We start from the raw sequence: 12,230 nt of genomic DNA on the forward strand, positions 1-12,230 counted from the left end.
TGCTGAGATGGTCACTGGCTCCCAGGGCTGCAGGTCCTGGGGGAGCTCTGGGTGTGAGAGGGGACATGGACACAGGGAGGGATCCCGGAAGGTGGCACAGGAAGGAGAAGATCCAGGGCATGCTGCTTAAAGGAGGAGGTTGCCCAAAGGACAGGGAAGTGGTGGTTCAGGGAAGGAGAAGGTCCAGGGAGGGTGATTTGAGGGGCGGGAGGGGAGGTGATCCAGGGGAAGTTATCCAAGGCAGGAGGTGGCCAAGGGGAGGAGGTCCAGGGAAGCAGGAGCATGGAAGGAGATTATCTGGGAGCAACAGCTTGAAGGAGGAGAACGAGGGCAGGGTTTGCCCCGAGAGGGAGAGGGGCCAGGAGAGGAGTTGAGATGTCCCAGAGGATTAACTGTGGTCACTGCGCTGCAAAGAGAGAGAAAGAACAGCAACACACACGGAGCTCTTTGGGGAAAAAAGGCCAATTTATTGTACAGACAGCCCGGATTTAAAGTGTGTTAGTGCAGCCAGGACAGGACAGGAGTTCATTGGACAATTGGGAAAAATATCCCTGGGACAGCACCTCAGGATGTATCCCCCAGGAAAGACACCAGGTGTTAATGTTGATGATGAATTCTCACCCTGGGAGACTCCTCCCTAACTGAAGCTGCAGTCAGCTTGTCAGCCTGGGAATGGAGCTGAGAGTCAGGAGAAATCCAGGCCTGGAGAGAATTTCCAAGCTGTGATTCCCCAGCTCTCTAAATGTGTGTGTCCACAGGGATCTGGCCAAGGGGGAAGATGGCTCAGAGGAGGAGGAACAGGGAATGAGGAACAGCAAATGGGGCTCAGGGGAAGGTACCAGACGCGGAGATTCCCTGGAGATGGTGGGGAGGAGCTGCCCCAGGGGATGCTGAGCGGGGCAGGAGCAGCCCGGGGGAGCTGGAGGAAGGTCTGGGCAATCCGGGCAGGCTGAGGCCAGTCCCTGCGGGAAGTTGCCGGGAGACAGGGACACACAGCCCTGCCCGGCTGGCTCTGCCTCCTCTGTGCCGGCCCCAGGTGAGTCGGGGGATCCTGGCCCTGGGACCCTCCCTGTGCGCTGGGCACGGCGGGGACCCCGGGACCTGCAGCTCCCGGGTGCAGCTCCAGTGCCGATGTCCCGGTTATAAGGAAAAACAATCCCCGGTCCCCATCACCCGCTGGCACCGCAGCTCCGGAGGCGGCTGGGCCGGGCTGGGCCGGGCTGGGCCGGGCTGGGCTGGGCTGGGCCGGGCCTAGCACACCTGGCCCAGCACACCTGGCCCAACACAGCTGGAACAGCACATCTGGACCAGCACACCTGGACCACCTTTGCTCCATCCCCTCCAGCCTGCAGCGCTTTGGGAGCCCAGGGTGGTTCCTGCCCTGCTCGGCCCCACTGGAGAACCCCCCTGGGGATTTCTGGCCCATCCCCAAGGGCTTTGAGACCCTCGGCGCTTCTTTCCTCCTCTCTGCAGCCCTGGACCCTGGCGTTTTCAGGATCCTGGATCTGGACCCTGCAGATGCCCGGCAAATCCAGGTGTGGGGTGTGGGAACGGGGGGCTTTGCAGGGCTCAGATGTGGGGGTGCAGATGCAGCACCAGCACTGGGATACTCCTGCCTTGTCCCCCCCGGTGAACACATCTGGCACTGCCCCATTCCTTATTCCATCCCCTGTTCCACCCCCTGCAGCAGCCAGGTGTGGCTGTGCTGAGCGCTGGAGGCAGAGGGGACAGTGACGGTGACATCCTTCCCGGGATGGCCGGTGAGTGGGGATGGGGAACTTTGGGGGTTTTTTAGCTCTGCTTGGCCCCCCACCCCCTCTGCCAGTTCTCATGAATTCTCATTCCTGGCTGGGAATGATGGTGGGAACTGGGGAAGGGGCTGGAGCCCCAGGAGAGGCTGAGGGAGCTGGGAAAGGGGCTCAGCCTGGAGAAAAGGAGGCTCAGGGGGGACCTTGTGGCTCTGCACAACTCCCTGACAGGAGGGGACAGCCGGGGGGGTCGGGCTCTGCTCCCAGGGAACAGGGACAGGACAAGGGGAAATGGCCTCAATTTATGCTGGGGAGGTTCAGATTGGGTATTAGAGAAAATTTCTTCCTGGAAAGAGCTGACAGCATCCCTGCCCCATCCTGGATGCTGCCAGCCCTCCCTGGCACTGTCCCCCTTCCAAGCTGTGCTGACCCTGGGAGCATCAAGGTCAAAAATAACCCTGGTTTAAAATTAAAATAAGGATGATATTGTGGCTTTTCCTGCTGGAAGCAGCTGAGGATCTGGTAGGAGAGGGTGGGATGTGTTCATGTCGGTGCTTTGGTGCACCCCAAGTGCTCCCTGATAAGAACAGGAATTGCCAGCCCCTCCAAGGTGGTTCCAGCAGGATGAGATGCCTCCTTCCCACTGGGCTGGGCTCACGGCTCTGCTGTGCTCCACAGAGCTGTCAGGACGTGGTGCTGGGTGTGCCCGGGGTGCCAGCCCTGTTCCAGGGGAAGAGAAGCACTCCTGGGCTCAGCTCCTGGGCTCCCGGCCCAGCCCGGGGCACTGGAGCAGCTCCAGCTCCGTCTGCACCGAGGACTTCGCTGCCAGATTTTGGGAGGGAATGGTGGAGCCGTTGCTGTGCCAGCAGGAGCCTGCTGGGGATGTCCCCAGGGAAGGAGCTCATCCTGGGCAGGATGAATCCTTGTTCCCCACAGGGAGGAGCCTGGACACTCGGGCACAGCCGGACAGACAGCCCTGGCAGGACGGGTCTCCATCCCGGAGCAGGAGGGAGAGCCTGGAGTCCCTGGGAGCGAGGATCTCCCGCCTGAGCCAGAGCCATGTGGGGGTGGCCTGGGGGGTCCCCTGGGCATCCCCCTCTGCCCAGGCAGCCCTGGGCTGCAGGAACTCTCCCCGTGGGGACCTGGTGGCCACGGCCTTGCCTGGGCATTCCTGGAGAACTCCAGGGATCTCTGCTGGCAGGAGCAGGGCTGGCACAAGGACAAGCAGAAGTTTTCCCAGGGCCAGCAGTGCCAGAACCAGGGGACATCCTGCCCTGGGCAGGAGGCGACAGGAGCCACCAGCTCTGCGGGGACGTGGAGGGAATGTCACCTTCGCTGTGGATGACACGGACAGGGAAGGAGCAGACAGCAGCAGGAGTGAGTCCGGACTGGCCCTGGGGCACCGGGAGGCGCTGGAGGAGGGGGCAGGGCTGGGAAAAGCAGGGAAGGGATGTGGCAGGCCAGGGACATGGTGACAGGGACCAGCCTCAGTTGCCTGTGGGGTTTCTGTGGGTTTGTGGGGCTCCCGCCCCCAAATGCCATTTTCCCTGCAGGTGCCGGCACAGCCGTGGGAGCCCCCAGGCGATGGGGGTCCCCTGTGTCCCCAGGGCTGCGTGGGGACCAGAAAGGGGAGCTGCCCTGCAAGGTATGGCCCTGCAGTCTGGGGTTTGGGCTCGGCCACGGCCACAGCCCCAGCTGGGACTGGATGCATTGGTGGGTGCAAGGATGGATGCAGATGCTCCTGGCTCTGCCTCCTGCTGGGATCTGGAGAGCAGCAGGACGAGGCCAGGACACCAAGCTGGGCCCTGATCCTTGTGTCCCATGGAAATGCACGAGGAAATGCAATGGAAAAGGGGCAAATGGGTTTGTAACCCCAACTCTGGATGCCAGGGGGTGCCACTGTGCTGGAGGAGCCAGGAGGGGACACGAGAGCTGGGATCTGGTGCCGAGCCTTGGAGCCAAGGGGACAGAGCCAGGTATGGGGGCTCCAGGGATGGGCCCTGCCCTGAGGCTGGAGCAGGAGGTGGCACTGGAAGTCCAAGAGGAGATGGGCACCCTGAGGGCAGAGCTGGGCTCTGGCATGGCTGGGGATGTGGGTGACGGTGTCCCTGGCACAGGACTGGCCTGGCACTGCCGGGACACACCTGGGACAGCCATCACCGGTGCCACACGGACCTGCAGAGCATGGTGAGGTGACCCAGGCAGGGCTGGCCTGGCACTGCTGCAGATGGCAGGGACAGGCTGGGGTGGCTGTGCCGTGGCTCTGCTTTGCTGCTCCTGGGTGTGATGGGAGGGCCAGAGGGCTCCTGGAAGAGACAAAGATGTGGGAATGGGAAAAGAGGGGGTTTTTCCAGTCTTGGCAGGGACAGGGAGCCTGTGTGGGCCAGGAGTGGCTGGACAAGGAGAGAAGGAGAACAGCAACTTCACTCGAAGAGAAACTGGAGCTGCTGGAGGTCAGTGCACTCCCGGCTTTCCAGAGGGGCCAAGATCACACCCGAGGGGCCGTGGGAATGAGCACACACATCACTCACTCCCCTGTCAGCAGCTCAGCCCCTTTTCCTTTTCCAGCCACACACATCCCGTGGGAAACATTCCCTGCCGCCCAAATTCCTAAAGAGCCAAACTGATTTATCCACAGGGAGGTTTTATTGAAGGACTGAGGCTTTTAGGAGGAGAATTTGTTGGGAAAACCAACCTTGTCGCTGTAGGCAGACTGGGGTGACTGTCTGCAGGTCAGAGGGTCCCAGGGGAGCCCTGGCAGAGCTGGATTTGGGAAGGGCAGAGGAGCAGGCAGGGCTTGAGGGAGGGGTGAGAATTCCTGGGCACTGATTGACCAAACCTCAGCTCTTTTCCAATGGGCATCGAGGCTGGGGTAGTGCCAGCACGCAGGGATGGGACCTGGGCATCCTGCCTGGACACTGCCCTTGGGAAGAGCCCCCCAGGGGCTGGAGGGTGGCCCTGGGCAGCCAAAGGGTGACTCCGGTTCTGCTGCAGAGGCTGCGGGAGCTGGAGCGGGGCAGCCGCGCCCTCCTGCAGCAGCGGCTGCGGGTGATGCTGCGGCTCCAGGGGCTGCTCCAGAGGGACACGGCACAGACCCTTCGGCAGCTCCGGGAGGCCCTGGAGCAGGTCAGGGAGGGGAGGAGGGGCCGGGGGGATGCGAGGGAACTGCCGGGACACAGCCAGCCCCAGAGCCGGGGGCTGCGGCTCCCGCGGGGAGCGGGATCGGCCGGGGGGGCACAGCAGCCCAGATGTGCTGCCCCTCTAAGGCCACCCCGAGGTTTTTCCCCCCCCCAGGCTGGTGGGGACAGTGGTGCCGGGGACTCGGACTGCGCTGGGGGTCAGAGGATGGTCCCCCCCCCCGGTGTTTCTGTGCTTGTTCTTCTCCTGCCAAACCTCTGGGGGCTCCAGATGTTCCCTGGAAGCTCTGACCTGGCTCCAGAGCTTTCCTAGGGGAGGCTGAGCAGGCTCGGGGGGCAGAGCTGGTGCTGCTCTGATCCCTCTCTCTTTGTTCCCGCCAGGATGTGGCCGGCAGGCCGGAGCATCTCCCGAACCGCCCGCGGGGTCCGGCGGTGCCGGGGCGGGCCGGGGGCTCCCCGGCCGTGGGGACCCCCCCGTGGGGACACGGCCCCCGCCCCAGCAGTGCCCTGGCACCGGGCCCCTCGCCCGCAGCTCTCGGGTGGGTCCCAGGAGCTGCCCGGGGGGACAGGGGGGGGTCCCACTGGTGCGACCCTTCCTCCCTCCGTGTCCCCCCAGCTCATCCCTGCCCTCCCCCAGCCGCGCTCTCCTCGTCCTGCGGGGGCTCCGGCAGCAAATCCAGCGGCGCCTCGGGCAGTGGCAGAGGGTGGAGGGAGCCCTGGGAGCCGCTGGGCAGAGGAACGAGGTGATTTGGGCACTGGGAGGGAGGACACGGAGTCCGGGACAGCGTCAGCCCTTGGAGGAGCCCACGTTCCTCATCCTTGGAGCCTCCACTTTGCAGGGCAGGGTGGGGATGCCGGCCCCTCCCAGCCCCTGTGTGGTGACAGGGAGTGGGGCCAGCCGTGTCTCTGTCCCCGTGCAGGACGGCGAGCAGAGGCAGCAGCCAGAGAAGGCTCCAGGAGCCCCGAGGGAGCCCCTGGCCCAGGTGAACGCCCCAGCTCCTGCTCCGAGGCTGAGCTGGGGTTCAGGTGCCCTGGTCTCGGGGAGCCTGGGGACCCCCAGCTCAGCTCCAGAGGCTCCGTGTCCAGCACTGGCTGGTGAAATGCCCATCAGGTGACAGGATGCGTGTCCTGCCACCTGGAGCTGCCCCGTGTGTCCACGGCTGATCTCCAAGCCAGGAGGAGCCAGGGGCGTGTGGGCAGGATCCTCCTGGAGCTCCCAAACCTGGGCTGAGCTGGTTTTCCCTCTCTTGTGCAGGGACAGAGGGAACATCCCCATCCCTCCCCATCCCTGAGCTCCGGGCTCTGCCAGCGCGCCCGGGGCTCCCGGGGGCTCCTGCACCACCTCCAGCACCGCTTCCAGGAGCTGCAGCTGGAGAAGACACGGAACGAGGGCAACCCGACTGCCCTGGGGACACAGCTGGGCACCAGGGCCAGAGAGGGGGGACAGGGACAGCCCGGGGTAGGGACCCCCCCTCTGCCACAGCCCCGGTGCTGATCCAGGGGGAGGCAGAGGGGCAGAGCTCCAGCATGGAGCACAATTCCTGCAGTGGGATGTGACCTCAGGCGGGTCCCACCACCATCAGCCTGTGGCACGGCACCAGTGACCCCTTGTTGATCCCGAGGGAATGCGGTGGGATGGCCGTGGAATCCCAGGAACCCCTGCAGAGCCCGCCTGGATCAGGCACAGGAGCACAGGATCTTCCCACAGCCTCTTCTCACGTCTCCTCCTCTGTCCAGTCTCCCACCCTGGATAGAGCCAGGGACAGGCGACATTTCCTTTTCTACCGATTGGATATTTGGGAAAAATTCCAAGCTGAAAAGGAGGTTAAACACAGGCCCAGGCTGCCCAGGGCAGTGGTGGAATCACATCCCTGGAAGTGCCCAAAAAATGGGTCTGTGTGGCACTTTGGGGTGGGGTTTAGTGGGGTTTGGTCAAAGGTTGGACTTGATGATCTTGGAGATCTTTTCCAGCCTTAATGATTCCATGATTCTGAGTTTTCTCATTGGACACTGAGCTCCCAGTTATGGAATTCAGTGCACAGAACAAAGCTCCTGCAAACTCCTCCTCAAAAAGCACCACGAGGTTGTGACAGATCCTGAAGCTGCCAAGTGCCCTTGGACAAGTGGGATCTGCCCACGGAGCCAGGCTGGGATTGCTGACCCTGGGACAGAAAGGTTTAATGGAAAAAACCCGGGGAATTGTTCTGTTTGGATGCTTTAATTTAATTTGGAAAAGGAGAAACCCATTCCTCCATCTCTGCACGTCTTGGGAAATGCTGGTGTTAATTTGTAGAATATCCAAGGAAAGTTTCTCCACGTGAAAAGGGGAAAATGGGAGTTTGCAGGATTTTATTGCTGTGCCTCATTCCAGGGGGAGGGAGGGGATGAGGATTGAAATATCTGTGTGCTTTCTTTCCAATGAAAATAAAAGTGGGTTTTATTGTGTTTCTCTGCAATGTGGGATCAGGGAAAATTTGGAATCCCTCAGGATGCTCGGCCAGTCTCTGGCTGAAGTTCAGGATTTATTATTTTCCTTTTAAGTTTCACAACCAGAACAACTCCACAAACACATTTTTATACAGAGCTTTTAATTAAACCCCAAATGTTTGCAAGGCTCCAGGAATGTCTCTGCCATGACACCAAGGGACACAAAACTGATCCTTCAGCAGAAGATTGCTGGAGAAATGTCTCCCAAATGCCTGAATGGTGACAGCCAGGACTTCATCCTGGGGAATTTTCCACCTTGTCCAAGCCCCAGGTGTTCCCTCGGGGCGTCACAGGACCAGGGAATGCTGGGGGCACCTCTGGGGGCACAGCCTGGGGTGGTGAAGCAGGGACCCAAACACTGCAGGATCCAAGTGTTGGGGTGCAGAGTCTCACACAGTGCTGGGACCCAATCTTGGGGTGCAGAGACCCAGTTTTGGGCTGTAGGGTCCCAGTGCAGGGGTACAGGGTTTCAGTGTTGGGGTGCAGGGTCCCAGATAGGGTTGGGTGCCCGATGTTTGGGGTGCAGGGTCCTGGAGCTGGTGCCTGGTCCAGGTCCTGGTGCCTTGTGCAGGGTCCTGGATCCTTTGGAGTCTTCCCACTGCCACAAGAACCTGAAATGATTCCCCAGAGGGAAAAAAAGAATAAAAAGGATGTGATTTAATCGAGGTTTTGTTTGGGCTTGGTTCTGACTGGGTTTGGTTTCCAATGGGGAGTGAGCTGGGAAGGCTCTTGGGATGGATTTTTACAGCCCTGTGGTGCCATTGGGATTTGGAATCAATTGAACACTTTGCTGTGAGGAACCTCTAAAGGAGGCATGAGGCAGCAGATGGAGTCAGACTTTTCAAAATATCCACTAATTCACCTTTCCCCACCCCTATTTTGGACCTTGTTTTCCATCCTGGGATGCTTTAGAATGTGCTCAGGATGGGCACCCACAGCCACTGCCTTGCTCTGGAGCCATCCAGAGGATCCCAGGTGTGGACACACACATTTAGAGAGCTTGGAAATTTTTTTCAGTGGATTTCTCCTGACTCTCAGCTCCATTCCCAGGCTGACAAGCTGACTGCAGCTTCAGTTAGGGAGGAGTCTCCCAGGGTGACAACACGGTGACAAACAGAGTGGAATTCATCATCAACATTAACCCCTGGTGTCTTTCCCGTGGGACACATCCTGAGGTGCTGTCCCAAGGATGTTTTTCCCAATTGTCCAATGAGCTCCTGTCCTGTCCTGGCTGCACATAACACACTTTAAATCCGGGCTGTCTGTACAATAAATTGGCCTTTTTTCCCCAAAGAGCTCCGTGTGTGTTGCTGTCCTTTCTCTCTCTTTGCAGCGCAGTGACCACAGCCAGGGATTGCTTTGTTTTTGTTTTGGAGCCATCCAGAGGATTGGGATTGCTTTGCTCCCTGGCCAAGGGAAGAGCTGCTGCTGTTAAAGGGTCTGAAGTGCAGCACTTCCAGCAAAACAGCCGAGAATTCCTCATCCTCTGCTCTGGAGCCAGGCTGGGAGAGCTGGGGGTGCTCACCTGGAGAGGAGAAGGATCCAGGGAGAGCTCAGAGCCCCTTCCAGGGCCTAAAGGGGCTCCAGGAGAGCTGGAGAGGGACTGGGGACAAGGGATGGAGGGACAGGACACAGGGAATGGCTTCCACTGCCAGAGGGCAGGGCTGGATGGGATATTGGGAAGGAATTGTTCCCTGGCAGGGTGGGCAGGCCCTGGCACAGGGTGCCCAGAGCAGCTGTGGCTGCCCCTGGATCCCTGGCAGTGCCCAAGGCCAGGTTGGACATTGGGGCTTGAACAACCTCATCAGCCTCAAATGAAAATGAACCTCCCGAATTCCCACTTTTCCTGGACAATCCTGGTTGATCACCTCAATTCCTTTGATTCCTTTGTACTCCAGCCATGCCATAGGAACGGGCTGGGTTTAGGGGGGATATTGACCACCTGCTGATTAATTCCTACTATTCCAAGGCTATATCAGCCTGGAAAAGATGGTTTTAGTCTCCTGGTTAATTATTACCCACAGTAATGAGGGTGCAGCAGTGCTGAACTGCAGGTGCATTTGCTGTCTCCTTCCTAATTCCAGGAATTCCTGTAGGATGCTGCTCCAGCAGAGCGTTTATCCCATTTTAAGACATTTTGTAACTAAACCCCTCTGAAAGGCACAAGTGGCACTGAGTGTGTTACTCCAGAGGGTAACTCTGCTTGGAAGGGGAATCTTGGAGGTCCCACAGGAAAAATTCCCACCCAGCCTGGAGAATTCCACTCCTCCCACTGCTCAGGCTGCCCATCCCCAAGGAGTGCTGCTCCATCAGGTGTGTTTTGAAACACACCAGGTTTGAAACACATCAGGTGTGTGTTTTGTTGAAATCCCATCATTTCCATGGAATGGCTGGGATTGCTGTTCAGTCCTTGTCCATTATTGCCCATTAAGCAGGGCCAATTAATTCTCTTAATTTCGGTGTAATTAAATTTATTGGGTGCATTTTGTACTCCCACTGAACAAGCCCTGCCATCATTTATGGCTCTGGCAGCCAATTCCTGGGGATTTCTTCTCATTCCCATTCTCTGTGGATGCTCCCACATTGTGCCCATGGTGAGAAATTCCCACCTTTCCTCATTGAGGGTGGAAAAGGAGGGAATTTGCCTTTGGCTGATCCTGGAATCCCTGGAAGTGTCCAAGGCCAGGTTGGATTTGGCTTGGAGCAGCCTGGGACAGTGGCAGGGGTGGCATGGATTTAGGGATTTAGATCCTCCCATCAGGAATGTTCTTTCATCTCTTGTGGAAACAGAATAAGAGGGAAAAAGAAAACAAAGCAAACTCACCCACTCAAGCAGGAGCAAAGAAAATCTTTTTCTACTTGGGTGATGTGAGAAACTGGATGGAAAATTGGATGGGAAAAGGAAATAAAAACAAAAGGAAACCACTGAAATCAACGGAAAAAGATGGAAAATGATGGGAAATAAATGAGAAAAACGAAAAGCAATATCTGCCACCATTTTGTCGGGGGATAAATGATAAGAAAGGAGATGAAAGTTCTGCTGCCCTGCTGGGATTTAGGATTTTGGCAGCCAGGGAGCAGCAGAGCAGGGAAATTGTCCCCCTTCCCAATTCCAGAGGCAAAGAATAGGGGAGACATTCCTTCACTTCCCCCACACCCCCCACGGAAAAAGTAAAGCAAAAAAAGCTGGTGAAAAAACTTTTCCACACTTTACTGAAAAAAGGGAGAAAGTCTGAAGAAGATGAGGGAACAAATGGGAGAATCAATTAGAAAAACTGTGGAAATAAGAAAAAAAATCATCTCATGGAACTGTGAGAGCAAGATCTCTTTAACAGCAACATTGACACAAAACCAGGACACACGGCTGGGTTTGAGCAGGACTGGGAGAAATCCGGGAATTAACCATGGAAAAGCCAAGCAGGGAGGGGCTGGGAGAGTGGAAGGTGTTTGGAGTCAACAAATGGAGCAGTTTGGGAGATCCTGGTGCCTTTCCCTGCCCAAACCAGGGCCTTACACACGGATTTTTAATGGGCACCTGGGACAGGGGGAGGTGTCCCTGTCCTTTGGCAGGGGTGGCAATGGACGGGATTTAAGGTCCCTTCCCACCCAAACCATTCCAGGATTCTCTGAAATCCCACAAAATTCCTGATGCTTACTGGACAAAGGTCAGCAAATCAACAGCTGCCAAATCTTTTCAAAATGTGGGATACTCATAGAAGGCAGAGCTGTGGAATTCCCATCAGGAATTGCAGCCTGAGCACCTCTGGGAGTGTTTGGGGAAATTTGGGGGTGTTTAGGAAGTGCCCCCCTATGGCTCAGGGGAGCACCCTTTGTGTGCTGCTGATTTGTAGGAAAAAATTATTACCTTTTCTTTTGGCTTTTAAATCAAATTCCCCGCAGGAGCTGCATCCAGTGGGTGTTGGAATCACGCAGAGCTCCTGTTTTAATTAGAAGCCTGGAAAATCTGGCAATTAGGGAAGGAGTCAGAACAGCTCTGCAGTCACTGAACTCTGCACTGGATCTGCAGCTGCAGAGCCCAAACCAAGTCCCAGCCAGGCAGAAAATTCCCAGAACAGAATCCTGTGGCTTTTCCCCTCCCATGGCTGCACACACAGGATCCATCCTGCCTAAAATTAGTGCAATAAAGGCAAGTTTGGGGCTAAAAGCAAGGTGGGGGTTAGATCTGGGCATTGAATCTGTGCGCGAATTGCGGATGGGGAGCGGTGGCGCACGGTGGGAGGCTCTGTGCTCATCCCAAGGGTGACCTGGAAGCTTTTCCTTTCGGGTAATCCCCCCTGGGGCAGAGTCCCGGCGCAGGGCTCAGCCCCGGGGCAGCTCTGCAGGGATGCTCTGCCCCACTAGATGGCAACTTCGCTCTGCGCAGCGCTCGGAGCGCTCGGGAAACGCGAACGAGATAAAAACGCAGCAGCTCCCGCTTCCCTGGGGACCTGCAGGGGTTTCCTGCTCGGGAAGGGACACGGAGGTGCACGGCACAGGGACAGCTCTGCACGCAGGGAGGGATGGAGCACATCCCAAATGTGCCGCCTCCCTCTGCAGGGGAAAGCTGCTCTTCCCAAACGCTGCCTTGGGGATTTCTGTCAGCCTGAGCCAGGGGTCTCTGCGAGAGCGTGGAGTGGAGAAATGGCCCTGCCAGGATTGAGATCCACGGGATCCTTCCCACACTCCATGTCTGAGACCCAGACCTTGGATGAAACATCCTAAAGCCAAAACTTAGGCCTGGGCTTGTAGAATCATGGAATATCCCAAGTTGGAAAAGACCCACAGGATCCTGGATCCAGCCCCTGTCCCTGCACAGACCCCCCAACAATCCCAGCCTGTCCATCCCTGGCAGCGCTGT

At 57.9% G+C, this 12,230-nt stretch overlaps 1 protein-coding gene across 1 annotated transcript; it reads left to right on the forward strand.

Moving 5' to 3' along the window:
• The first annotated feature begins 995 nt into the window (after positions 1–995).
• On the forward strand, positions 996–7,341 carry LOC148221667 (uncharacterized). The gene is made up of 10 exons (XM_088176224.1): positions 996–1,036; positions 1,474–1,535; positions 1,688–1,760; positions 2,427–3,125; positions 3,639–3,724; positions 3,866–3,935; positions 4,103–4,201; positions 4,743–4,874; positions 5,267–5,868; positions 6,141–7,341. Exons 3-10 carry the CDS (start codon positions 1,754–1,756, stop codon positions 6,378–6,380), a joined length of 1,935 nt encoding a protein of 644 aa, XP_088032350.1. The 5' UTR covers positions 996–1,036; positions 1,474–1,535; positions 1,688–1,753; the 3' UTR covers positions 6,381–7,341.
• The last annotated feature ends 4,889 nt before the right edge of the window (positions 7,342–12,230 follow it).

This window comes from Sturnus vulgaris, chromosome 19, assembly GCF_052056855.1.
Source record: "Sturnus vulgaris isolate bStuVul1 chromosome 19, bStuVul1.hap1, whole genome shotgun sequence".
Classification (NCBI taxonomy): domain Eukaryota; kingdom Metazoa; phylum Chordata; class Aves; order Passeriformes; family Sturnidae; genus Sturnus; species Sturnus vulgaris.